At 41.3% G+C, this 27,918-nt stretch overlaps 4 protein-coding genes across 7 annotated transcripts; 3 read left to right on the top strand and 1 right to left on the bottom strand.

Moving 5' to 3' along the window:
* Positions 1-474: 474 nt before the first annotated feature.
* Positions 475-4,432, top strand: pabpn1l (PABPN1 like, cytoplasmic). 4 transcript variants are annotated; one of them, XM_029427300.1, is made up of 6 exons: positions 475-708; positions 1,734-1,875; positions 2,399-2,466; positions 2,551-2,687; positions 2,779-2,866; positions 3,756-4,432. In XM_029427300.1, exons 1-6 carry the CDS (start codon positions 637-639, stop codon positions 4,083-4,085), a joined length of 837 nt encoding a protein of 278 aa, XP_029283160.1. In that variant the 5' UTR covers positions 475-636; the 3' UTR covers positions 4,086-4,432. The 4 variants fall into 4 exon arrangements, with proteins under 4 accessions (XP_029283160.1, XP_029283175.1, XP_029283168.1 ...); XM_029427315.1 differs by having other exon boundaries at positions 481-708; positions 2,551-2,657; XM_029427308.1 differs by having other exon boundaries at positions 482-708; positions 1,734-1,863.
* A 35-nt stretch (positions 4,433-4,467) lies between these two features.
* trappc2l (trafficking protein particle complex subunit 2L) lies at positions 4,468-6,140 on the bottom strand. The gene is made up of 5 exons (XM_029427349.1): positions 6,036-6,140; positions 5,594-5,766; positions 5,189-5,276; positions 4,725-4,804; positions 4,468-4,635 (listed from the first exon to the last, which is right to left on the bottom strand). The coding sequence occupies exons 1-5, from the start codon at positions 6,066-6,068 to the stop codon at positions 4,590-4,592; spliced, it is 420 nt and encodes a 139-aa protein (XP_029283209.1). The 5' UTR covers positions 6,069-6,140; the 3' UTR covers positions 4,468-4,589.
* Positions 6,141-6,592: 452 nt separating this feature from the next.
* On the top strand, positions 6,593-25,984 carry galns (galactosamine (N-acetyl)-6-sulfatase). Its single transcript, XM_029427290.1, is given in 15 exon segments — positions 6,593-6,685; positions 6,687-6,725; positions 7,571-7,694; positions 8,599-8,673; positions 8,811-8,913; positions 9,539-9,682; positions 10,476-10,542; positions 11,423-11,550; positions 11,661-11,800; positions 11,961-12,064; positions 15,554-15,696; positions 16,323-16,425; positions 20,011-20,132; positions 24,187-24,304; positions 25,506-25,984. Coding segments are annotated over 15 exon segments (1,575 nt in total). The 5' UTR covers positions 6,593-6,607; the 3' UTR covers positions 25,593-25,984.
* On the top strand, positions 25,938-27,830 carry cklf (chemokine like factor). Its single transcript, XM_029427338.1, has 5 exons — positions 25,938-26,078; positions 26,227-26,362; positions 26,844-26,999; positions 27,095-27,190; positions 27,499-27,830. The coding sequence occupies exons 2-5, from the start codon at positions 26,273-26,275 to the stop codon at positions 27,607-27,609; spliced, it is 453 nt and encodes a 150-aa protein (XP_029283198.1). The 5' UTR covers positions 25,938-26,078; positions 26,227-26,272; the 3' UTR covers positions 27,610-27,830.
* The last annotated feature ends 88 nt before the right edge of the window (positions 27,831-27,918 follow it).

Raw genomic sequence — 27,918 nt, 5'->3', positions numbered from 1 at the left:
CACACTGTCATGGTTTACTGGGACACTGGAATATAACTAAGTCATCGTTAATGTTAATAATAACACCTGTATCAAAATGTTTGCTGTGAAAAAAAAGAGCCTATTATCCACCCCTTTAGGTACCTCACATGAATATGCAGACATTCCAGGAGTGAGAAGAAGTGAGTTACAATTACCATATGACACCCAAAGATTACTTATCACCAAATTCATCGAATATATTCAGTTTTACTTTGAAGGAATATACCATTTACTGTAAGTGAATGCAGATCCTTAACGTTTATTATTATAGGCTAGTTGTAATTTTACTAGCTGTAAATCCTGGGGGTGAGGTGGGGAGAGGGTGCCAGGGGGTGCCAGGAGCAGAGAATGGGAGGGCCCCTCGATGATGCGCCAATGGGAGGAAGACATCCTCATCCAGCGTCTTTCTCACGTGCGCGCCACTGTCAATCAATCCAGCGCGTCATGAGTCTCATTCACAGGTGATAGCTATTAGCTTACCTCATATCATATGCTGTCAGGTGTCGCGCCTTGCGGTCTATCAAACCGTTTCCCTTTCTGTGGTGAGAGCTATTTTTCGTGGCGGTTTTGAAAAGCTGCAGTCCGCTTTGCAGATGCCATGGTTGAGCAGTGAGCATGGCGGAAAATCATCTGGAGTACGGCTACCTGGAGGGCGAGTCCATCGGGGCGCATTTTGCAGAGGACCCGGTGGGTATCATCGTTTTAAAGTGAATGAAAGGGTGCCATCACGTTTGTTTGTTTATTTGTACGCACGTAGCATATAGTAGGGCGAACAAATGAGGAATGTGACGTTTGACAAAAAAGCGCAAACATAAGCTATGCTATGTGGTGTCGTTAAATCATTAATAAACGTTATGTGCATAAAGGACTACATCAATGAGTCACATCCAGTATAACATGCTGAGTGACTTGCTCGGCATGGAGCCAATCAGGTGCACTGCATGTGCTGGGTGAGGTATTGCACACAGTGTGGTTCAGGCACTGAAATGACTGATGGTAAAAGCCTGTTTCACGTATACATAGTGTCCTGAAACCTCAGGCCAGCTACATGTTTAACTATGACTTGTGTTTTGGCCGAATTAAAAGAGACCGATTACAATTTCAATATATATTTTTGATTGAATAGGTCAATTTGGTGCTTACATTGCCAATGTAGTAAATGTTGTCCAAGCAGTCCACACCCTCTGGTCATTTCCTTTCCAGATATCACACCAATACTTGCAGGAAATTGTAAAGCGGGGCAATAAAAATACAATGTTGGTCTCTTTTTTCAAATCACAATTGATGCCTAGATGGGTGTCAAATAAAAGGGAAAAGTCTCCAGTACATTAAGATGATGGGCCACCAGAACAGCTTTAATTCTCCTCTTCAAAGACTCCACACAGCTTTTTTTGAGGGAACCCTGCTCATCTGAAAGTTTCACTTAGTTGGTGTTTTGATGATCCCCCATATCTCCAATAGGTGTTAAATTGTGTTGAGATCTGGTGACTGTGAAGCCCACAGCACATAATTCACACTTTAATTCTCAAATCATTCAGTGACCCTGTGGAAGTGTCTGTATCCATTATGTTTCTGCAATCATTTATTCATGTTTTTCACATCCTCATTTATTCCTTTTTTGATTTGTCACCAGTCTGGTTTTCAGTGTCGTATTCTGCTTTAGTCCACACTCGGTGACTTCATGTTCTGATTTCCGTGCTTGTGTGTCTCAGGAGCTGGCGGCCATCAAGGCCAGAGTTCATGAGATGGAGATGGAAGAAGAGACCGAAAGAATGAAGGAGGAGGAGGAGGAGAGGTGTGATTCAATAGACATGCACCTCATGACCAGCAGCCCTCGGCCTGGTGAGACAGCCCGTGCGTCTTATCCACCTCGTGGTTTGTTAATGTGTCACTTTGTTGTACAGCTAAATACTGATTATGTATTTGGGAAGCCTCAACGGTGTATTTTTAGCCAGGTGTGCGTGTGTAGCATCGCGGGCCTCCAGGCAGGTGAGGTAGCTGCAGCCTTCACCATCTGGCTAACACCTGGGACGCTTCACTGTGGTCACAACAGTGTTCACATGTGCCTCATCACTGCCCAATGAGACGAAGCAGTGAGCTCCAGAGAACCAGAAGGGTCCTTCTTGCTGCCTGCGGCTATTTTCTGCCGGAGTGTGTCTCCTCATCCACTTTCTTCCTTTTGGTTCCTCCTCAGAACAAAGATGCAATGAGAGGGGAGCCATATTCTGAGATATGCATGATCAAAGATGATGCAAGTGATTTTAGATATGTTGAGAAAGTATTGTGGTCATTGCTCCTGGAGTCACCCCCTGTGTTTGCAGTATTTTCATCTTGTTGCAAAAGCAGTGTATACAGTTTGTTTTTGTTTCCTCCACAGGACCTTTCTACAACATGACTCCCGAGGAGAGGATGGACGCCGACAACAGATCAGTCTATGTAGGAAATGTAAGACTTGTAAATCTTTTCCTCATACTGAGCATGTTTTATTTTCACACGCCTGCTCTGACAACACTGTTGAACAAATCCCAGGTAGACTATGGAGCTACTGCAGATGAGTTGGAGATCCATTTTAACGGCTGTGGTCCCGTCAACCGAGTGACCATCCTGTGTGACCGGTTCTCCGGCCATCCAAAGGGGTGGGATCAACTCGTGCATACAGTTTTTATGTACCTGACGCTGTTTGACCATGTAATAATACTCTTAAGCATGTTGCTGTCAAAGTTTTATTGTCTGCCTTTTTTTCTTCCCCTTTTTCAGTTTTGCTTACATTGAGTTCTCTGATCCAGACTCTGTGCAGAGTGCTATTGGTTTGCATGAGTCCTTGTTCAGAGGAAGAGTCCTTAAGGTGAGGAGCATTACACCCTCAAACTAGTTCACTACTCAACTGTCAGTCGCGTCTTAGTTATTACACACACAGCCTACAGTATTTGTGGTACAACTAACACTGGATTTTAGGATAGATTAGTAGTCGAAGAGGTACTCTGATCTTTCACTTAAGTATAAGTACTAATACCACTGTGTAGAAATATTCTTTAAAGTCAAAATCCTGCATTCAACATCTTAAGTTAATGTACATAAGTATCGGCATGAAAATATACTTGCATTAAGTACTTAGTAATACTACTAATAATAATAATAATAATCATTATTTTTATAGCCCCTTTCATACAAGAATTGCAGCCCAAGGTGCTTCACAGCAAAAACATAAAAATGTGTACAAAATCAGTGTTGATGTAAAAATAGTATAAAATAGCAACAATGAGTTATAATGTTCCATGAACCAGTTCAGAATAATGTGTATATAATTGGATTTTAATTATTGATGATTTAATGTGTTCATCACTTCGAAGTTGCAGCTTGTAAAAGTGGAGCTAAGATAAATAACCTAATATACTGCTGGTTAACTTGACTTAAAAGAATGCCATAAGTCATTAGTTTTTTTTTTTTTAAGTTGATATTTTGATTGGTATAGCCGAAGTTATGAACTATCTATCTATCTCTCCTACAATTTAGCACTTCCTCTTTTTTATGAGGCCTTCTTATCCATCCTGTTGACTTGAGAAATACCATTTGGCCCTGTGTAATGCAGAAACTGTAACCTCACTGTTTGGTGGACGTAAAAACAAAACCTAAAAAGTCAGTGTAATTTGGGGTTGACTTAATTTTCACTCGTACGTTACTTTTTAAAGCAAACCAGTCACCTGTTAAGTTTAACAGTGTTCTTTGGCTTGCAGGTAATGCCCAAGAGGACCAACATGCCTGGCATCAGCACCACAGACAGGGGAGGACACAGAGGGAGCCACACCAGAGGCAGAGGCCGCGGTTACCGTCCACCCCGATACCATAACAGCTCTCGTGGTAGGTTCAGGTACCAGTCGACCAGGCCACAACATCAAACACCCCACCCTTACTACGGAGCACCCTCAGTGGGGAAGAGACAGTGGGGACACATGGACTACAATGAACAGATGCCTAAACGTTACCCGTGTCTTCTTCTCATCACGCCACCGTCGGAGGAGATGGTGGCAGGGTCGAGTGGACCGCACTACCCTCAACAGCGCTAGCACTAACCACAGCATACTAAAGTGGGCAAATAGAACTGATCATTTTAAAAGAAGTGTTTCCAGGCATTACTTGTGAGAGCCAGAATGGACAGAAGAGATGACTTTCCAAGTTACATCCCTGCATCAGTGCTTCAAGATATGAAGACAGAGGCGTTGCATTATAAGCTTATGTTGCTGTGGATGCATGGGACAATCCTCAAATTGTTATGCAGTTGCATCTCTTTACTGTTTTTACAAACTGGTTGAGAATGTATTGTGTTGCTGCCTGCAATGTAATGTATAAATCCTCTCTATGTATAACTTAAGTTCTTTGCTATGTAAGTGAATAAATAAAATAATGATCCGGAGATCCATTTGTAGTAAAATGACACACATGCAGCGATAAGCAACAATGTTGTAGTTTTATTACTTATGCATTTCAATAATCAAGGCAACATGTATACAAAAATTAGGATTAGGGATGTTCTGTACATTGGAGGCTCAGGAGATGGGGTGGAAGAGATGTCAGCCAGTTTGCACCATCATTCCAGAGACGATGCCATCGAAGGCCCTGGAGAATGATTAGTCGACAATTAAACACTGCTAGATTAGAAAATATCAGTGATAAAAATCTGTTTATCAAGTCAAGAATAAACTCACTTAGACTGAATGGTGTCCCCAGGATTGTGGAATGGGTTGCACATTACATCGGTGAAAGAGTTGTGTAATTTTCTGAACATCTGCAAAAGAACAAGTTACTACTTCAAAATTCCTCCAAAAAATGGAAATCCACAAGCACATCACAAATTGTACCGTGGGGTCATTCATGCACATCCTAAATTTGTTTCCTGTTATTCCTTTGTATAAAACATGATGTTCCCGGATAACTGCACAGAGCAAATGTAGGAAAGCTCTTTGGTCTTAGCCTCTTCATAAAATCTAAACTGAGGCAAAGGGGAAACGAGGTATAATTCAGCACATGCACATTTGCAATATATTACTGGATCAACATCTTGACACAGAACAAAGTTTGAAGATTTGTATTAAACTACAAATGTGGCTTTTGGAGAATTATGCTTGTTGACTATTTGATTTTGATTAGACATGCAATAGGATCAACTTACACTTCTAATTTCATTGTCCCGCAATGACGTATTTGACGAGTCCACAACGATAACAAATTTCACCTTGGAGTTGGTTACATACCCGTATCTATATCAACAGTCAAGGATATTCTGTTTCCCCTATAAGAGACATTTCTCATACACTTTACATCCGTACATACTATTCTACAAACAAGAGAAATGCAATAGTAAGGCGTTCATCTTTGTTGATTAGTAGAGGTGTGTACATTTATGTAGGTTTTTTAGACTTAATAAGAGATGTGTTGGCAATCTTCTTAAAAAGACAATCAGCCTTAGACCACAGTAGGTAGTTGGTCTAATTAAAAGATGTCAGGTGCTGGGATCACTTGTCTTGAAGGATTATTCCTAACCCTTTAACCTTTTTTAAAACAAAAACAAGGATACACTTTGTAGTCTTCAGTGGGATAGAGCAGCCCAAGGTACAGCTCTCTCTGGTCTCCCAAAGATTTGCCCACAGCAGAGATCTTTTCCTCCACCACATCCAGAGAGGTGTGCACTGTGTAGTGAAACTTCAGCTCATTTTGAGTGGGCACACTGCGGATATACAGCGGGTAGTTCTGTAAAGGACATTACATAGTGAAATAAAGCACCACATTTAAACCATGTCAACCAATGTCAACGTAGATTCAGTAAATTGTGACATCAGTCATCCTACAAAGAATGCTAACGTTAGCTCTGTTTGGATGTTTCAACCTGCTGGACCTTCGAGTTTACAGAGAAAGTTGACATTTGCTTAGAGACGATTATAAGACCAAGGAAACAATTTCAACATTTAAAAAGCAGGCTACGCAAAAAACCTGGGACATTTAACAACATAGATCATTACCTCTTTAGCGATCACTGCTATGCACACCGCCATGTTAGAGTTCCTCCTCTGAGCTGTCAGACGCTGTCACGTGACACGCTGCATTTAGACGCTGTTGGAAAAGTGGCAACAGAGACGAAACACGATTTGAATAACTGTTGTTTATATATTAGCATTTTAGCTGTTTTATCCACAAAACGTATTCATTGTAAGAAAAGTGTAAGCTTTCTTAAACGGTAAACAGTATTTTGTTACATGGTCCATTTTGTTGTATTATTTTTGACCGATTTCAAATTTTGTCTCACACGTACAACATTTATTATGAGTCATGAATGCAACACCTATTAAAGAACAATTTTACGGTTATATACAATTTAACGATTTAATCATAATACATAACGCTACCACACACATTTATAATTCAAGGAAATTAAAATCAATCAAGCCAAAATGAATCTAAAACCTAAATGAATTCACCACAAAACAACTGCTGTACTGTGTATGCGCAAGCGATGCGCTGAAGACCCGCACGAAGGCAAACAGACCACTTCCTCGAAGTTGATGCTCATATGACTACAGCCTACAGCACAGCAATGCGAGTGATGTCCACTGTAACTCTGACTCTCTTTTGTGCAATAATATGTTGTGCCTTGACAGAAAAGCCATCAAACAGTTTCATCTCCAAACATTATCATCATGCTGATGGATGACGTAAGTTATTTCCTACGTTTTGTCCTTGTAACTTTAGTTCATCACTTCAACAGCACAGTTGTGCTTCAGAAGTGAATGAGTGAATGGACAGAACAACACATTTATATTAGTCTCCTTATTTTTTCTCTGTTATTTGTTTTCTCTCTATCTCTGGGTTCTCTGGATTAATAGCAGTTGTTACTGTACTTCTCATTGAGCCTTGCTGCATGTGAACAGTATCTGTGTGTTTTAGTCTTTCTGACAGTGGTGAAAGAAGTACTCAGACCGTCTACATAAGTAAAAGTATCAATACCACAGTGTATAAATACTCTGTTAAAAGTCTTTACTTAAGTAAATGTACAAAGGTATTATCAAAATATACTTTAAGCACCAAAGAAAATCTCAGAATAATATATAATATGTCATTTTATTATTATAATTATTGATGCATTAATGTGCACATCACTTTAGTGTTGCAGCTGGTAAAGGTGGCACTAATACATCTAACATATGTATATACTGTCAGCTAGCTTACTCATAATAATACACCATATTGCATTTGTTATTTATATTTTTTTATTAATAATCTGAATCTGCAAAGTACCATAACTAGTAATGACAGCTGTCAAATAAATGCAGTGGAGTAAAAAGTATATTTCCCACTGAAATGTAGAGGAGTAGAAGTATAAAGGAGCATAAAATACTCAAGTAGAAGTACTTCAAGATTGTACTTAAGTACAGTACTTCATTAAATGCACTTAAATGTTATTATTATTATTATTATTATTATTATTATTATTATTATTATTATTATTATTATTATTATTATTGTTGGACTTGTTAATAAACCTCCCTCTGCTTTTCAGATGGGTTGGGGGGACTTGGGGTTGTTTGGCCAGCCCTCTAAAGAGACCCCCAACCTTGATGCCATGGCTGCTCAGGGCATGCTGTTTCCAAATTTCTACACTGCCAACCCACTTTGTTCCCCATGTGAGTGAGCTGAAAATGTTGTAATGCAGAGCCTGAACCAGCAGTTCCTGTTTTACAAGATATTAGAACAATGTCAGTCTCTCATCACAGCTGCAGCCTTCTATCTCTACATGTGTTTTTTATTGTTACATCATTAAAATGTTGGAATAACACCTGATTATTGAAAGTATAAACTTAAAACAATTGACCGAATACAGAATCACATTTGTTATTTGATAAAAAATTACCATTAATTAATTAAATAAAAAAATGCACCTCGCCTCATTCAATTACAACAAGAAAAACATAGTACAATATGTTACAGTAATTCTATGCAGGAAAGCAGGTATTGCCACATCACTGTTGTGAGAAACCTTAAACTCTTAAACTAGGAAGGTGTCCAGGTAAAATGCTATGAATTCAGAAGATTTTGTGTGCATGATTTTTCTTTTACCTTATTTCTTTTTTCTTTTTTTTAATGCAAGGTAGACAAGCTTAAAGGCTGATTTTTTTCTTTTTGAGGTGAGATGTTGAGCTATGGGATTTCACCTGACTGCGGTGATTAGTGTTCAGAATTGAGGTTAATCACAACCATTATTAGCAATTGATAAATAAAGGGTATTTGTATTAGTAGTAACAGAAAACTAATTCTCAAAAAGTTGAAACAATTCAATGTACTCATCAAAACTCAGATACATGTCAGTGCAAACCATAGTTTTATTACTATGACAATAAAGTACAAATGTTGTATTTGCCCATTTGATTTCAGTATTTAACTGAAGTTGAAGAAATTAATTTGTATTCTTCAAAGAATGTGGTATGTGGCGCAGGGACGAAGACTATATTTGTTTGGCAGTGAAACATTTTTTGGAAGTTGAACATACTCCTAAATCCTAATGACCTTTTTCTTTATTTTTAACGACAGCCAGAGCTGCACTTCTCACCGGGAGGCTGCCTGTCCGAAACGGTTTCTACACCACGAATGCTCATGCCAGAAACGGTACACTCTCAGTATATCCTTACTGTGAAAATTATCCAGCTGCAAATGATTTTCTTATTACTTAGTCCATAATGTACAGTATGCAGTAAAGTCATGGAAAGTTTTCTACATTAAATTTTGACTTTTTTTTTTTATAGCATACACACCACAGGAGATAGTGGGAGGAATCTCTAAGGATGAGATTTTGTTACCCCAGTTGCTGAAGAAAAAGAGCTATGTCAGCAAAATAGTTGGCAAGTGGTGAGCTCTTTATCTTTCTGTAATCCAGGTTTTTAGAGGTTTCTGAAGTTTTAGAGGTTATGTTAATGACGACCGTTGATGCCATGGAATTAATTCCACAACTTAAAGGACCAGTGTAGTATATTTGCATGTTTTAGCCAATTAATTACAAATCATGTGTACAATCATTTTATACTAGATTTTTACCTGAGGCATTCATTGATATTCATTCCTTTCTGTGTTGTATGAAGTTTGTTTGAGATACATCATTTATCACACACAATATTATCTGCCGTTTGCTTTTGCTCTGTAGTAATGATTGTGGGCGTGATTACTTATTTTGGATCTTTACAATATTACCACCAAACACACAACTTGGCTGTGATAGATTACGTACCTGTCTCAAAGTTTCAAGCCTCTGCAAAAGGTGATTTAAATACTGAAGTGAATACAAACCAAAGACAGCCTTAAGGTAGCAACTGCAATTAAACACGAATATGAGTATGTTGTGCTTTCGGGGGAAAAAAGGTGTGCAGTACCACACGTATATTTGACATGTAGTAATGGTCTGTATTTAAACATGCAGAATGATCTTTCAGTCACATTGATCTTACAGTGTATGAGTGCACTTTGTTTGTCACTACAGGCATCTGGGCCACAGACAGAAGTACCTGCCTCTGGAGAATGGTTTTGATGAATGGTTCGGTGCACCAGACTGCCACTTTGGCCCTTACAACAGCAGCTTCAAACCCAACATCCCCGTTTACAACAACTCTGAGATGCTTGGCAGGTAGTATTCCACACGAGCACAGACATACATATCAGCAGACAGAAACGGACTGAAAATCTATTTTAAAAAAGCGTCTTTCCCCTGTGACTCAGTGGAATAGTTTGGCTGGCTGCTTCTCTGGATGATTTGAGTGTCTCCCCTCCTCTTCCTTCTCTGTACCAGCTGCGCTTGTGTATTCCATTTTCCGCCCATTTGTTTTCCCCAAAACAGCCATATGTGTATTCAGGGTCATTGAAACTGGCAGCCGGCCGTGTTTTTCGCTTAGCCGTGGGTTTAATCAGCGCTACATACCTGGGCCCTGGACAGACACACACACACATACATAGACGCGTATACACAGAGGCGCACACACGCCCTCAAGAGACAGCAGGTTCTGTTGGCTGTGTGCGAGGACACCTGGAGGAAGTGAAGCGTAAGAAAGAGAGATGCCTGTCACTGTCTCTCTGCTTGCCGCGCTATGCTTCAGCAACAACTCATAACAGTTCCCTCTGCTCAGCTCTGCTGAGACTTCCCAGATATGTCTTTCACCAAAATCTCCTGCAAACACAGTCTGCAAGAGGGACATTTGCTGCTGTTGTCTTAATGATATTGTCTGCAGTAGTTTTGATCAATGTAGAGGCAGATTGAAAGCCCTTCCAATACAATCAGGTCATTGTGAAAGAATCATTTTATGCAGTTCAATAAGCAGAGGAGAAATGTCACGGTATGGGGTCAGCAGGTATTCAGATGGGATGATAGCTAAATAATAATGAAGGTTCTTTTATTAAATAATGTCAACCCACTTGTTTTACAGATACTATGAGGAGTTTAAGATTGACAGGAAGACTGGAGAGTCCAACCTCACACAAATGTACTTGCTGGTAAGTTAAAGATCAAATCTCTTCCAGTGGAGCAGAGTAATGTCAGGTACACCAAATTGTGTTTCACAGTTTCCTTCATTGAAGCAATTATTAGAATGTAATGACATTGAATATAACTTTATTGGCCACCAGAGTGGAACATTGTCTTTGGTTCCCCAAAACATAAAAGCACAAAAACATAAAACATCTATTCAACATATTAAAAGCGCAATAAAAGCCTGATGTTTGGTCTTTGATCGTTACCGTGCTTTTCACCAACAGAAGTGGATTGTTGACTTTTGCGCACACTCGTCTTGATTATCTCTCCTACGTCTGTCCCTCCCATTCAGTTCCTAAAGGGATCAAAAGCAGCATGCAGAGACGCACTGCATGCTTGAAAGGTGTACTTTGTCATCACAAGAAGAAGATGGATATGTCAAGTACGGCTTTGTAAAGCTCATATTAGCATTAGTCTTTGGTGATTCAACAATTTTCATTTTAAAACGGACGTGACACGACAAACAACAACAACAACAACAACAACAACAACAACAGTGCGGCACACACAGCGTTGAAAACAAGAATTAATCTGATTGGATGGAGTAAGAAACAGGAGCAGTAATGCGTGTAGATTGAACAGTAGATAAACAGTAGATTGGGAAAAGGAATAATAGTCTGTTTTATGGACTGGTTTCAGGAGCCCTGTTATAAAGGTGGCTGATTGTTTGAAAAAGGAAAGAAAGGCACAACATGTTTAGAATTAGGTTGTAAGCAAAGGAGAAAGGGGTTATTTGCTATATACCTGCCTGATAGCAGTACTGTAAATCAAGCTACGGTAAGTCCTTTGACATGTGCACTGATAGTGTTGTAACACTTCTCTCACACGCTCACACCTCTACAGGAAGGTCTTGACTTCATACACCGTCAGACTGAGGCCCGGCAGCCCTTCTTCCTCTACTGGGCACCCGACGCCACTCACTCCCCCGTCTATGCCTCCAAACCCTTCCTAGGGAAGAGCCAGCGTGGCCGGTACTTATATCCTACCTTGACTCTTTTATTGTCCAGCATATGCATGAGGTGATAAACAAATGTATTTCTCACAGGGAATGATAAAAGCTGTGATTCTCTGTGTTCTCTAGGTACGGTGATGCAGTGATGGAGCTAGACTACAGCGTCGGTCAGATGTTGTCATTTCTGCAGAGTCTGGGCGTTGAAAATAATACCTTTGTCTTCTTCACCTCAGACAACGGCGCTGCTCTGATGTCTGGCCCAAATGAAGGTAGGCACTAAATTCAAATGCGCACACGCACACCGAAACACACACAGAGTTTTTTTTCTTTGTGAGTTGGTTCATTTTTGTCAAAGGTACATTTTCTGTATTGCATGTGTGTGTAATTTGGTACAAGAGTACATGTGTTTTTGTGCTTCTGATTCCTCAGGTGGGAGCAACGGGCCATTCCTCTGTGGGAAGGAGACCACCTTTGAAGGGGGCATGAGGGAGCCTGCCATTGCCTGGTGGCCTGGACACATCAAAGGAGGCACAGTGAGAATACCCCCGTGATTTAAAGCTTTTTACCAAATAAAGCCTCCCAAACGATCATTCACCTAATCCCTACCATCTTCTCTAGAGAATAGACTAGACTTAGACCCCGGGATCCAGAGCCCGTTTTTCCTCTTCTAAGCATTGTTGCTGCTCCTTAATGTTCTGCCTATCAACAGGTACCAGGAGCTGAAATGTTCTCTGTAAAGCTGCAGGCGATGTACAGGACTGTAAAGCAGGGTTGAGAGTAAAGGAATAATTATTTCACTAATCCTCTCTTTTGAAATGATTGTTGCTTTTTGTTTAATTTGTGTATCATTTACCACTTTACATGCGCACACTGTGACCCACTGGCGGCGTAACCAGTTAATCTTGAGTCTGTTCGACTTCTATCGAGTGATTGAACTCCAGAAAACATTAAAGATAAACTGTGATTGCGGCCACGAAGCGAGTGGGTGCTTTCTCCAATGTTTCCTCAAATATTTTTTGGCTAGAATTAATGCTCCAAACTCTCTTTTTCTTACCTCCCCCTCCCCAATTTAACCCCCCCACCCACACCGCGATCCTCTAAGCCTGTGCGTTCTGCAAATGACTTTTAATTGTATTAGGGGCAGCTGTGACACGGGGCTGTGACGCAGAGGGATTTGGTGGAGGAGCGAGCGGAGGCTGCAGTCTGCAGTAAGCCTTGCCCCTGGCTCATCTCACAGGGGTGTGCTGGGGCCTGATAGCACAGCAGAGTAGCGAGGGAGAGGGGGATTGGGAGCGTCTTAAGCGGCTAATCTGTTTGTGTGTTTGCTGAGGTTGGATTGAGCCGTAATGAGGACTTCAGTATCTGAATATGCCAGGCGCCCAGGATAAAGGAACGGGAGGGGTGGAGGGGGGTACAGGGAAGGAAGCAAGGAAGAAGTAAAAGAGGTGGCTGGTGTAGAAAAGAGAAAAGGAGGAGTGCTAAAGACGCTGGCACTGCCACACTGCCAGGAACGTTGTCGTGTCTGCAGGCCTTTGTTGCACCTGTGCCACTTTATAATTGACCAGTGTGTCTTTGCATGCGTGTGCAAGAGTGAAGAACATGTCTGTGTCATTTCCATTGGATTTTATATGCCCTCATATATGCATGCTTTTCCATTCATGTTGAATTAGTTGTATGTTTCACAAATAGCTTTCTAGACCAGTGGAAGACACGGATTTAAGAAATATTACTACAAATGCAGAACATCACAAAAACTATATATGTGTTTTGTATTGTTTTTGTATTTGTGGCTGGGCTGTGAAAACGAGGGTCAATCGATCCTCCCTGAAGCTCTTTAGGGTTGTGATGACAAAGCTGCTTTGTTGAAGTGCTCTATAGCTCTGGATTTACCGCTAAGGGAGGGAGGACACAGCAGGCACAGGGTTGCCCCCTCTCTTGTTTTGTAGTCGTCTGAAATCTCTGTTGATCTGTGCATTGAAAAGTCCATAAGCTCTTTGAGCAAAATGCTGGAGACAACAAACAGCCATGCAAGCCTTTGTTAAAGGGGGTTTTCAGCAGGTTTATTGTTCTGATGAGAACAGATGCATCTTTACGGTATTAAAATGAGGACACACATGTTTTTTGGGGGGTTTGCTGATAAAAAGACCAACAGACGAATTGCTCTTTATCTGTGAACACATCTGAGTGATGAAACTTGGTCATTTCACGTGTGTGAATGTGTAGGGAATTGTTGTCAATTGGTCATTCACTCATATTCAGGTCAATAGAAGGAGGTGTACTGGAATGAAGGAGCATGTTTGGTCTTACGCAGATGCAGATTCAGCATTCTCCCAGTGCCTGAGGGGGGCGGGGGGCAGGGTGATGAGGGGTGGTGGCTGTAGGAACAAAGATGGGGAGGTGGGTGGGGTGTCGGCCACACAACGTTGTCGAGCATCACAATCCCTTTTGTTGTTTTTTATCAGGCAGCAGACACACAGGCAGAGTGGCAGAGACTGGGATAGAAGCACTGCCTCCCCAGATAACCAACATCCCTACTCACAACACAGAAATAAACGAGAGAAAGAGAATGTGACATTAACAGAGAGTGATGAGTCAGTCAAAAAGAAAAGAAAAAAGAACAAAGGGTGAAAAAAAGAATGAAGTTCAGCCGTGGCTGCAAAAGAGGGCAGGGCTCATAAAGGGAGGAAATAAAAGGCTGCAACTCCTGAGATAAATTCCTCTATCAGAGTCTGAAAGTTTAGCTTTTTTTGGTCATGCAAGTTATTACCAACTAAATGTCAGTTTTGCTTCTTCGTGTGTCCTTTTGTCCTGAATTCTTTAATGGTTTGTGTGTGTGTCTCTGTGAGGGGGACTTTTAAAGAAAATGAAGTGAAAGACTAAATCTGTTAGTGTTTGTTAGTGTGTGTGTGTGTGTGTGTGTGTGTGTGTGTGTGTGTGTGTGTGTGTGTGAGTGAGAGAGAGAGAGAGAGTGAGTGTCTGGATGTGCAGATAGATCATGGAATGCATTGCAAAGCCTTTTCTGTGGCTGGTTCTGTGGATACAGAAGAAAGGGGAATTCATTTCAGTGCTAAGGAGCTTTGTGTGTGTGTGTGTGTGTGTGTGTGTGTGTGTGTGTGTGTGTGTGTGGTGTGTGTGTGTGTGTGTGTGTGTGTGTGTGTGTTGGCTGCAGATATGAGCACAGCGGCACATGGCGGTGCAGCTGCTGAGGCCTGATAGCGCTATCTGATTGTGAGCGTGCCGTCTCCCTCTAAGGCTCGCTCAGGAGAGAATGGAACGGAAGATCAAGGATGACAACGAAAAAATGTAATTTTATCTGAAAATAGTTCAAAGTTTATAAATAAAATAAAGCTTTTCACTGGGACTGGGAAAAGGAGATAAAACACCAGCTCGCTCCAGCTCCAGCCGCCTGTTTGCCCGGGCCTTGTCCTCTCCCTACTCTCTCTCCTCTCTTTCTTCGCTCCTCCTTTTTCCTTTTTCCCCCTAAAAAAACTAATTTAGAAAGAGGCATTTTGGAGGCTCCCTCAAGCAAAGATTAGAGAGTAGACTGAAGAAATGCACCTCTTTCCTACATGTGTACACACAACAACACATACAAACATCCTATGATGACTTAGCATTGCTACCTTATTCGCACCCATGAAGAAAATCCAGCGTAAAAGAGCAAGCTTGTGATGTTCCTGGAGCATAACACAGTTGATTCTTAATTTGTTTGTGAGCTTATAATTATTTGGCAGAAACAAGAAGCAAAATCGTCAGGGGATAATTTTCAGAAACATTGGTAGAGATGAAAGAGAAACGATGACCTCTTTGTTGTTGGTTGTTTTTGTGTTTATAGCATACACCTACCAAGGACCAATATGAGCTTTAGTCCTTGAGGGGACACTTGGCCGATCCTCTTTCCTTCAAAGTTCTTCACTTTCACAATCCTAACTCACAGGTTGTGTGAAATGGCTTCACATACTCCAGATACTAATACTCGATAGAAGTAATTGTGGTTTTAGATGTATTTGTCCTTTTTCCAGGTGAATTTCCAGTTGGCCAATGTGATGGACCTGTTCACCACCAGTCTGGCTCTGGCTGGCATCAGCCCTCCTGATGACAGAGCCCTGGATGGACTGGACCTGACACCAGTCCTGCTAAACCGCTCACACACACTCCAAAATAGGCCAGTACATACACACCGTTACAGGATTTTACCATTTGTTGTATTTGTGTCCTTTTGTTTGGGACCGAGATCTGCTTCATTTTTTAAAAGGCTTTTATGTTCATGATCACATCCCTGAGTGTGAGAGCAGTGTTGTGACTTTTCCTCTAGCGTCATCATCAGGTCAAAATTGTGTTTATGACCAAATGCCTGCACAACTAATGGTATTCCCATCAACCTCAGCTGTGTTTAGTGCTAATTAGCAAATGCTAGTGTGCTAATATTGTACACTAAACCAATGAACATGGTACACATTAAACCATGCTGACATTAGCATTTAGCTCAAAGCACCACTGTGCCTGAGTACAGCCCCACAGAGCCGCTGGTCTGGCTCATAATCCTTGTTGTTTCATGTTTGTGAAGAGAATTCCAAATTTCGGATGATTTGAGGGATTTTTATGGGAGTTTTAAAGTTGATGTTCTTCGATGATAAAAAAAAACATTGCGAGAATGGGTAGAAACCTTTGAGAGTGGACACGCCAAGAGAAAATATCTTTTTTTAAAAGGAAGTGTTCATTTTGGTACAAATTCACCTTTTTGAAGAAACAAATCTGAGCATTACTTCTCCCTCTTTTCATCCTCCACAGGCCGATCTTCTATTACCGTGGAAATGAGATGATGGCTGTGAGGCTTGGACAATACAAGGCACACTACTGGACCTGGAGCAACTCATGGGAAGAGTTTAAAAAGGTAATATTCCCCTTTAAACACAGCAACTCTGTCCCATCTCTGTTTCCTCAGGTCTTGATTTGAACTGCCACATCCTCCCTCTTTGTCTCTCCTAATCTTCCTCAAACACACAAACACTTTCACTGTTGGTGTTATCTTGAAAATGGCTCATCAGTCGACTGCTGTGTACATCAGAGCGTAATGAATATTAATGAAGAACCCCCACATCAGCGAACTTGCATCATTCATCAACCAGTTGACTTGTTTGTTCTGACTCCAGTGGAGGTCTTCTTCCTCGCCATTTACATACCATCATTCCCTGCTGTAGACTTGTTCTTTTGGCACCACAGAGCTCAAAAGGAAGAAAGAAAGGCAGATGCCAGCAGTATCTCTCGGTCGTAATTACATCAACTCTGTGCTGATTAAATGTATCAGGAGAGATGTGTAATGTGACACTTAAGGAGCAGGATATTGTGATCCTTCGTACTCTCCTCTGTCTATAAGAAACATGTCCCCCTGTCCTCCCATCATGGCTCTGCTTTTCCTGTGATCCAGTTTGTTTTATGCCCCATCGGTCGCTTAAATTGCTCTCTCCTTCAGGGCCGCTGAATCAATAGCAGCCTCCTTTATCAACTCATGTGAACTGAAGTGGAACTTCACAAATAATGGCGTCTGATTGCCTGTGAGTTGCCTATCGATTGTCGTGTGTGTGTGTGTACATGAGAGAGAGAGAGAGAGAGAGAGAGAGAGAGAGAGAGAGAGAGAGAGAGAGAGAGAGAGAGAGAGAGAGAGAGAGAGAGAGAGAGAGAGAGAGAGAGAGAGAGAGAGCGAATGTTCGGTTCTCCATATACATAAAGTGTGTGTGTTTGTTTTATGGAGCGAAAATGTTGAGCTCCTTCAGGGTAAGTTAAATTCCCAATATTAGTCCATCTAATGTAACCAATAGTACATTTTATTTTTATATGCTCATTGAGTCATTCATTTTTTAATGTATTATCTTTAGAAGGACAATGTTTTTCAAAGGCTTTTTCTTGCAGGAATAAAACAAATGTAAATGATCATTTTAAAGCAGTCTTGGCTCCAGTTTAGTCGCTGCTCCAACAGAAATACCCAATAATCCCCCTTTTTACTGAATTGAAAATCATGTTTCCCTGTTTGCTCTTACTTTAAAATATAATTTGTTTTTCTCGGCCCATTGTAAAAATAAATAAACAAGAAGGGAAGATGTGTCTGTGAAGAAGAACAAAATTACAGGTTAATAGCTGGGAGACGTATCGCTCTGCCCTGGCTGTGTTCATGCAGCTCAGCCATGAGGAAAATGAGAAATTTCACAGGCTTAAATGGCTCTCATCAAACTCTCTTGAGGCAGTGTAGTGATGTTAATATTGCGAAATATAGTGTGTCATGACTGTGGCTCCTTTGTATCTGGATTGCTGAGTAACCTGTGATACAGTGGGAGCTCTATAGCAGCTGGGGTAGCTTTTTTTAGCTTGATGAATACTTTACAATGTGATGAATGAAAACTGAAAAATGTCTTTTTTCCCCAGACACCTGTTAGTCCTACAGTGGTTATTTAAATGGACAAGAGATAGACTGTGAAGCGGCTCCTGTTCTGGACTCTTGAGCTAGATTAGACATTAACACAGCTACGCCTGCTAAACAGCCCCCGATGCACTGACTTCAAAGCAAAAGGCAAGAACATGCATAACATAAATGCTCCATAGATAGATAGATAGATATATAGATAGATAGATATATAGATAGATAGATAGACAGACAGACAGGCAGGCAGGCAGGCAGGCAGGCAGGCAGATAGATAGATAGATAGACAGACAGACAGACAGACAGATAGATAGATAGATAGATAGACAGACAGACAGACAGATAGATAGATAGATAGACAGACAGACAGGCAGGCAGGCAGATAGACAGATAGATAGACAGACAGACAGACAGACAGATAGATAGACAGACAGACAGACAGACAGATAGATATAGAGATAGGCAGGCAGACAGACAGACAGACACTTTATTTATCTATCTATGGAGCATAGTCTGTAGACTGTCAAATTTACTTATCCATTAAATAGATTTTTTTTACGGTATATTGTTTTAAATATTCAGCCACAGTATATAAAATGATCCTTCTCCTTCCAAAGCATACTTTTGGGATCAAAATAGACACCAAAAACTTCCTATTCCAAAATCCATCCTGCCACTGCTGAATGCTCCTGTATCTTATCTTGTAATAGCGACTGCTCTGCTCCAGTTTGAAAGCAGCCTAGTTGTATCCATAGCATTAATGTCAGGGGAGATATGGAGTTCTTGCTGTTATGTCTCGGGTACAAGAGACAGTCAGAGAGACACACAGCAGGCCTTTTCTGGCTGCTCCTCTGGGATGAGGTTTTTTTTTTTTTTCGTTCTTTTTTGCATTTCTAAGCTTTTGGCTTCAAAAGACAGGGCATGTCTGGATCAGAGGAGGCTCTGCAGGGAGGGGGGCCGGGGGGGGAGGAGTGTGGGGGGGGGGGGGGGGGGGGGTGACTATCCTTCTCACTCCCTCTCTTTCTCGCTCTTCTATATGTATTTTTGAGGTGCTCTGTTGAGCGATCTCAGAGGGGGGCAGCAACAGTGCCTTACAGATGAATGCTTTCTCAATATTAGTTGTGCTCATCAAAATGTGTGTGTTTGTGTGTATGTTTGTGTTGAAGAAGGGGGGGGAGATCTCCAGGGGGTTCTGGAGGAGTGAGTGTGACTCAATCAGGCTGTGATCACTGCCAGGCTCACGAGAATGGAGTCAAGGAGCGGGAGCGAAATGCGTGGAGATATGAAGCGGGGGAGGCAGCACAAGGAAGAAAAGTCCTCTATTTTGCCAGTGACTTGAACCCTCTTTATGATGTACCAACAGTAGCTGCATTAATAATACAACAGATTGGAAGACAATATGCATATAGGCCATACTGCAATTGGATTAAGCATTGAGATCAGAGAACAGGTGGCTGCACGCCTACATTTACATACAGATCTCTTTAACTGAGCTTTGGTTTTTTTTGGGGTTTTTTTAATTGCACATGATAAAAGACTCAACCAAAACATCTAAAAGAATAAAATATAGACCACTGAAAATGACCAAAGACGACACAACCCCATGGCAAAATAACAGAAAGAAGAACAGGAATTGTTGAGAAAATGAGATGTAAAGATCAAATCTTTTGATTTCATAGGTTTTTCATATGTGGTGCTTAAAAAGTAAAAGCAAATATTATTATGTGTCATACCTGTGGGATTGGGGTTTCTCTTTAGAGAAAGGCTGAGCTATGTAGCCAAAACTCCTTCCTATGCTGGTTTGCAGTCTTATTCCAGCATACATAAATAAGACAGGGCCACAGGACTCTGAGGACTGAGTGGTGAAACGTTCACAGTGGTGTAAAAATAGACTAAAGCAGGAATGTAGAATGACATCAAATAATTTAGAAACATGGAAAGAAAGAAAATCTTCTCTCTGATCAAATGTCAGATGTTACTCTCTACAGTGTACTGTATGCTCACTATGTATCTGTTGTTGTAAAACAAAATGGTTTATGTGTTTTTGTGTGATTTGTCTTACAGGGCATCGACTTCTGTCCAGGTCAAGAGATCCCTAGTGTGACGACTCACGACCAGAAAGAGCACACACTGCAGCCCATCCTTTTCCACCTGGGGCGGGATCCTGGGGAGAAGTTCCCCATCAGGTTAGTTCCCTGAAAAGGAAGAGAATGAGAGAAGGAGAGGAGAGGGGATTCAACCAGGAACAAGTGAAGAGGTGCTAGAAAATGAAATGGGGAGGGGTGAGAATAGGAAAGCATTTTGCCTGTTGGTAGCGCAGAATGTGTATGAGATCAATGCTGATTCAGTGGCATGAACAAGAAGGCATCGGATTGATCTGCTCAGCGAGAGCGCGCCTGATTACACCCTTCTCTTTGTGATTGCAAACAGCTCCTTAAAGATCACTATCTGGCCCTCAACCCTCCGGTGCACCGCTGCAGGTTAAAAATTGCAAGATAAATTGTTCAGGTCTAAATTGAGAGCGAGTGCTGTTTAATGGAGGTTTGTGTGTCTCTGCCTTCGCTCAGAGGAGAGTTAAGAATCGCAGAGAGGACACAGACTGCAAAGGCTGAACTAAGACTATTACTAAATAAGGGTGCAAAGACAGATGAGAGTCGTTTTTTACAGCAGACTGTCAGTGCAGAATATTTCTGTGATCTTTTAGGGGAAATGACGCAAGCTGACGCCATGACTAATACATTTAAACAATCTCAAAATCGCTTTGATGAGAGAATATTCCTTTTGTGCTCAGTCGTCTGCTTTGGCTCCCTCCTGCCATAGAACCTCCCAGATTGACCTTTCTTTTCTGCCTTCTGCAGCTCTACCTCTCACATTCGGCTCCAGCCTCATCTCCTCTTTGCCTCCTGCTCGAACTCCTTTCAGTTCTCTAGTGAGATTGGATGATGAAACATTAATGTTGTTTTTCAATTGCCCACCTTTTAGCCTTGCTATTCACTTGGAAGAATAAAAAAAAAGCAAAAACCAATCAATACGCAGTCATGTGTTGTGCTGAGTGCTACACACACACACACACACACACACACACACACACACACACACGCACAAAAAAAACAAAAAGGCACACTCATTTTTCACCTCTGCAGTAGAGTTTGTCTACAAGGTCACCCCCCCCACACCAAGCTGAATGACCTCTTCACTGTTCTTCTACTATTCACTCTAATCTGCACATTTCAGTCCCCTTCCGCTCCAAACTTTTGTCTTACTTTCCCCTTGCTACTTCTCTCTCTCTCTCTCTCTCTCTCTCTCTCTCTCTCTCTCTCTCTCTCTCTCTCTCGCTCTCTCTCTCTCTCTCTCTCTCTCTCTCTCTCTCTCTCTCTCTCTCTCTCGCTCTCTCTCTCTCTCTCTCTCTCTCCACCTACTGCTGTGCACCTCGGCTCACTTCTCACCACTCTGCTGCTGTCCCTTTGCATCCACTGGGACCGTTCTCCTCCATCCTAGTTAAGTGTGTGTGTGTGTGTGTGTGTGTGTGTACACATGTGTATGTGTGCGTTTTGTCCGTGTGCTCCTCGTCCCCCAGCTGGACTGGCTGCCTGGCCATCATTAATCTCTGTCTACACCTAAAGAGCCACTTAAGATGATATAGGGCCTGTCTGCACACATGCCTTCACTACTGTCGCAGGATGTGATATAGCAAAGAGCACACACACGTACACAGTCCCCAGTCCAGAACAGTCACACCACGGAAACAGTGTAGATTATAATTATGCAATCTAGGCGAGAACGTGGGAACATAAATACGGCAGCTTTTAGTTTATTTTTTCTTTAAACTGATTACAAACAGAGGGCCGGCCACATTTGATTGGAGTACCTGGATAAGGCCTGTCCTGGTGGTCCATCTGTAAAGGGTGAAGAACAAACCCAACCAGGTCTACATCTGCCGAACTCAGCAAGTTTGGATCCCCATCGGGTTCATCCAAAGCATTTTGCTGCCTTCCACGTCGCCCTCCGTCTCTGTGACCTAAGGCCCTGAGGTTAACACATCCTTTCTTTCACACTACCTACCTCAGCTCACGTCCCCAGAGCCTCGGTGATCCGAGTGTAGTCCCAGCCCTAACACTGCAGGCAGCCCTGCACACAGTCTGGCCTCATCTGCTGCCTGCCACCAAGCTCTTGTGTCCCCAATCAATAGTCCTTACTGAAGTGCTCAATTTCCACCGGGGTGGAGTGGGTGGTGGAAGGGAGGGGTAGGCAGGACAGATGTATTTGATTGTCTCCTCAATTCCCCCACCTTCTGCCACTGTGTGGTTGTGTGTGTGTATGTGTTCCAGCAATAGTGTTATGAATCAGTAATCAGAGTGGTGACACACCTGAGCAATGCCCCCATCCCCCTTGGGTGCCATACATTATAAATCAAAAGACTTAATTTGCATACAGTCTGCTTATTATTCCAGATTTTGCCTCTACACCAGTAAGCTAAGGGTTATAATCATGATAATGAGCTGTGCTGACTGTGGGCTTTTTATTATTTGTTTGCAGAGGGGGCATAAACAAATGGTATTATTAGTTTTTTGATTTAGAGGTCCGCAGTGTGAGATTCCCAGTGCATAGACAAAACAATAGAAAACGTAATGTCTTATACAAGGTTCTCGGTGCGCGCCGCGCTTTGCTTGCAGACTTGTATGGTAGAATTGAATACTTACAACAGTCTGATAAATCTCCCTTACATTTACTTTTATTAAGTTGCTTCATCACTTATCACAAAATGAATCACAGCAATCAGTAGCATGCACAGATAGGAGGGGAATGAAATATCCCACTTTCTGATCTAGATCGGGCAAAAGCAGAATTTGTGATTTTAGATAGCTGAAGCAATTTCTTCTGAATGTCTGATTTTTAACCGGGGAGGATGAATCCAGTTCTTCCCTATCAGCTGGGGTCACAATGCCTCGATAGTTAGCTCATGACGAATGTGGCACACCAGGAGAGAGACTAATTGCAGCCAGTACACTACCAGTCGAGTAATTGTAGGGGAAAGTAAAGACTGAGAGTATCAAGGAAAGGAGCAGGTGTTGGCTGATGGAGGAAGCCTTGCTGCCCTGTGGGAGATCTAAGAGGGAGGGTAGGTGTGAGCTGGACAGGGCCTGGGGTTATTACTCTAATTGACACTTCACCTCACACACATGCACATGGTCCCCAGGGGCCAATCAGAGGGCTGGGTTTGCAGTGGAGGGAGGATGGAAGGCTGGCACAGGTGCTGCCGGCGAGTGTATCAGGGGTGTATTTGCACTGCTGATATTTGTCTATCTGTGTGTCACGCCACCAGACGCCCACTCCCCCAACACACACACACACACACACACACACACACACACAGCTCATTAACCCTACAGGTCCTATTGAGCGCAGCGTTCCTTTGAAAGCCTTCGGGGCCCCTGTGTTTTACACACTGAATATAATAATGCACAGAGGTGCTCGGGCTCACTGGTTGAGAGATAGGGAATGAAATAAGGGTTACATAGTTCACCCTGCTGAGTGTGCTTTCCCAAAGGTTTCCCGAGTGGACAGCCTGGCATGCGTGGATGCGTGCGTGTGTGTGTTTGTGTGCACGTATATTTCTGTTTTTGTCGTTGAAAGCTACAGCATGTCCCCTCTGGGATATAATGAGTTAAGCTTAGACTGGATACATGTGTGCAGTGCATTTACTACAATACTCCTTGACAAAAAGCAACAAATGTACAAATGATGTCCATTTCTGTGTGTGTATGTTCGTATGTGTAGTTGTGTGTTAGATGGAGACTAAAAACAGACTGTGTGTGTGTGTGTGTGCATACATATTAACATGTACAGTAGATCGATTCAAACTCATTCAGTGTCATCTTTGTTGTTGGCTAAACCGTTGTTTCACTTGCTTATATTAGTTGATTGACAAATATCAAATAATTGTCTCTGTAATTTTTCAAGCAAAACTACCAGACATCCGTAGTTTCATGCTTCTAAAATGTGACAATTTGCTGCCTGTCTTTGACATCTATCATTGTATATTGAATACCTTGGGCTTTGTATTTTTGGTCAGACAAAACAAGACATCATCTTAGGCTTTGGGAAATTGTGATTGTGACATTTTTTCAGTATTTTTTTACATTGCATTTCGATTAGAGTAAGAAATATATCGTCAGGTAATGGATAATGAAAGTAATTGGTAGTTGCAGCCTTCTAACCGTGTGCATTGCGTGTTTCTAGTGTTCTGACTAAGGAGTACCAGGATGTGCTGAGCAGGATCTCTCCTGTTGTGGAGCAGCATAAGAAGATGCTGGTTCCAGCTGTTCCCCAGCTCAACATGTGTGACATGGCGGTGATGGTGAGATTTACTTTACATAAATATATCGTGATGCACTTTATTGGTGAAATTGCAAAAAATAATAATTATGTTGTGAGTAGCAGGTAACTCTTTTCCCAATACATCCCGAGGCAGTGGACCAAAGTCAGTTGAGTTTTCATAGCAGATACTGAATCTTTCACTTGTACATTTGATAAATTGATAAAGATCTTATGAAAAAACTGAGAATCAATAAAACTCTCTAAATAATTTGGTTGCTATCTGTGTGCACTCTGCATTGAGCCTGCCGACTAGTCATGTTCCACTTGAACAGATTTAGCTTTTATTTTATTATTTGTTTATCTCTGTTACTAACTTCACTCCAGTGTATCATGTTTGCTGGAATCATCAGGTGAAGTTATCACATTATTCTGGTCCTTTTCTCCTAGATTTTGTGGGTGTTATATTTTTGTGAAAGAAAAAAAATAAATCATCTTTAGGATTATTTAAAGGAGCTAAATTGAGCAGTGGCTTTGTCACCCCATAGCACCACAGAGTGTGAGATGCACTGCTACAGATTCATATGTGGCATAGCACTGCCCCCTTGTGGTGAAGGAAATAAATCCCAATTTTAGTAGGGTTGTAATGAATAATGTTTGGATGCTGTCCAGAAATAGAATGAAATATCCTGTGTCGTGCTGATCTATTGTCTTTTAATATCTTGTATCTTAAGCATTATCCACTGAAACTGGAATTTTAATATTGGCTGTTCTGAGATGTGTTTCTGACTAAAGTTCACACTGAAAACAATTGTTCAGTGTGAAACATGCAGGTCATATACATCCCAACGCCTCATCTCTCACGATATCCAGTCAAACACGTACAACTGCAAGAACACCTTGTCTATGGACATCGCACCTGTCTGACGTAGTATGCCTTTGACCTGCTGTAGTAGCACCACTCAATGAGAACTGATTGCATAACGCTATAAACCCTTAATGTTTCCCTTTTAATTGTTCAAATAATTAAGGGATACATTCATTTGTTCATTTACAATAAGATAAAGCTTGTCTTGTGATGAATCTTAAACATCATGGGACAATGTTTATTTAATGACACAGACTACATGGACACAGGACAGTAAACTGTGGCCACCTAATAGACGGTACTTTACTTCCTGTGAATAACTAATATCTCAACATCATGTTCTTGTGTTTACTGTGATGGCCGCTCTCTGTTTCAGAATTGGGCACCGGCTGGCTGTGAGAAGTTAGGAAAGTGTCTCAAAGTGCCAAAGTCTGAGCCCTGGAAGTGTGACTGGCCACATTGAGAGGATGAGGAACCAATACCTAAAGATGTGCCTTTCTACAGAACAACAGACAACCTTATGTTGTTTTCAATATGTGGTTTTGACATTTTTGTCAAATGGTTTATGTACAATGTTAAAGACAAGGGCATGGGGTCAAACCAAGGGAACATTGTAGAGATTATGCAAATAGATTTTTTACAGCTGTAATGAGCACACACGGGTTCTACCTGAGACCCACTGGTTTTAAGTCATTTTAATGATGTCGAGCAGATAGAGAAATGTATTTATTTTTGATCATGCCTAATGTAATGAATTACACCATGTTGGAGTATTGGTTTAATGCTGTATCATTGTTCCATGCATACTGCAAAACATGTGATTTTTAATAAAAAAAAAAGATTATTAATACATTTTATCATGACTATTTGTGGGACCAAACCTTCTATTTGGGTTGACAGATTACTGGAACTGATGGAGATCAATGTACGGCCCTGTGTGTCTTTTCCTGTAAGTCAGAGCACATTTTTTGAAGTGTACTTTTTTTTCTTCTAGCTTTTACAGCAGATGTGTCAAGTAGCTGCTGGTGTGTAATATTGTGCATATTCTTACCAACAGTCATTTCCTATGAAGCTAAAAAGGAAATTGCTTGTTTCAGGAAACAGACAGGGTGAGCTGTCTTTTGCAAACGAACTCGCAACATTATGTCAGAAGATCCAAATAGAATAACAACCATGGAGGTGAACACTGCGTTTATCACATCCAAGAGGGGGATCCTGAAAGTTGCAGAGATGGTGAGACAATTTGCACATGACCAAGAGTTTGAATGTTTTTCAGTTTGCAACAGAAGTACTGAAAGAGCTAAGATGTACACATGTACACATTAGATGGGGGAACAGATACAGCACATGAAGCAATAGCAAATATGCTTTGTAAGTTAGTTAACAATGTTACTAGAGCTAGTTTGTTGATAGCAGTGACCCGCATTAAAACACCAAAAGCATTTTAGAGGCTGAAAGAGCAACTGGATTAGTTGCGTGTATTAAAAGATGTGATGTTGAAACATTAGTGGAGACTCAGTTCCTCTTCTTCTACATAAACTGGGATGTGCAACATGTCGTATGAAGGAGGAGTGAATCAGAAGAACTGATGTGCAAAATCTCGAGTCATGATAATACAGTTCAATAATTTGCTCATATTTAAATGCATAAGGTTTACATTTTATGATATTGCAGTAACCATTTTCTCTGTGTTGTGTCCCTTTTCTGGTTTTAGGTCACTCTTTTTGTGGCATTTGTGTGTTTCGCTGTAGCATCCAGACCACAGTACATTGCAGCCACAGTGTTAGAGTTTCTCATCACTTCCCTACTGCTGTTGCTGTATGTTTTCAAACTCAACAAGAGGCTGACTTTCTTCTTTTGGCCTCTCATTGTGGGTGATGTTTTACAGCACATACAACTTTTAGCCTACTGCACATGTTGCATTTTATTCTTGTTCTTGTTATTAAGTATTTTTCTTCTCTGCAGGATGTTTTTAATTCAATGTTTGGGTCGGTCTACTTTATCATCTTGAGCCTGTTGGCGTCGACTACGTACACTGTCACAGGCACTCTGCTTGGAGGGGTGAGAAATATATTTGTTATCTATAATTGCAATCTCAGTTATGTGGGCCAATTTTGATACGTGGATTTTAGTTTTCCCCTATACATCAAATAAATAGCCAAACATCGCTTTTATCTTTGTACATGTGCTGTAGCCCAACAATATGTAGTTTGAAGATTTAGCTTTTGTCTCTCCAAGACACACACACACACACACACACACACACACACACACACACACACACACACACACACACACACACACACTGGACACAAGTGTTGACATGTAATGTGATGCATTTATTTTTTTAACCTGTTCTTTATTTGCAGATCGTTGGTTTCATGTCAGCTGGGCTGCTGTGTGCAGACAGCGTCCTGCTTTTGAAGAACATCACATTCAACATGGCAAGAAGTGAAATGAATACAGTATGTGAGAATTAACTCATTAAAATCCTCTACTACTGAGAACTTTCCCTTGAGTTTATTGTAAGGCTGTTCTGTACAATACAATGCAACATTCCTACCACCTTTCGGTATGTTTAATACCATCTGCATTCAAATGTATTTATTTCTGATATATGTTTTTTGGATCTTTTTGTAATTTGACATGAATCTAACGGAAACAACAAATATCAATAAATATTTTTTTCTCTGCCTTGTGACATTATGAGTTGGATAGTTCACTATGTTTCACTGAGTAGCTCAGGATTGTGGTGTATGTATGCAGCTGGGGGGCATCGCATTTCACAT

The sequence above is a fragment of the Cottoperca gobio genome, chromosome 3 (genome assembly GCF_900634415.1).
Source record: "Cottoperca gobio chromosome 3, fCotGob3.1, whole genome shotgun sequence".
Classification (NCBI taxonomy): domain Eukaryota; kingdom Metazoa; phylum Chordata; class Actinopteri; order Perciformes; family Bovichtidae; genus Cottoperca; species Cottoperca gobio.
Note: the sequence above shows the minus strand (reverse complement) of the source record. Positions and strands in the feature narration are given on the sequence as shown.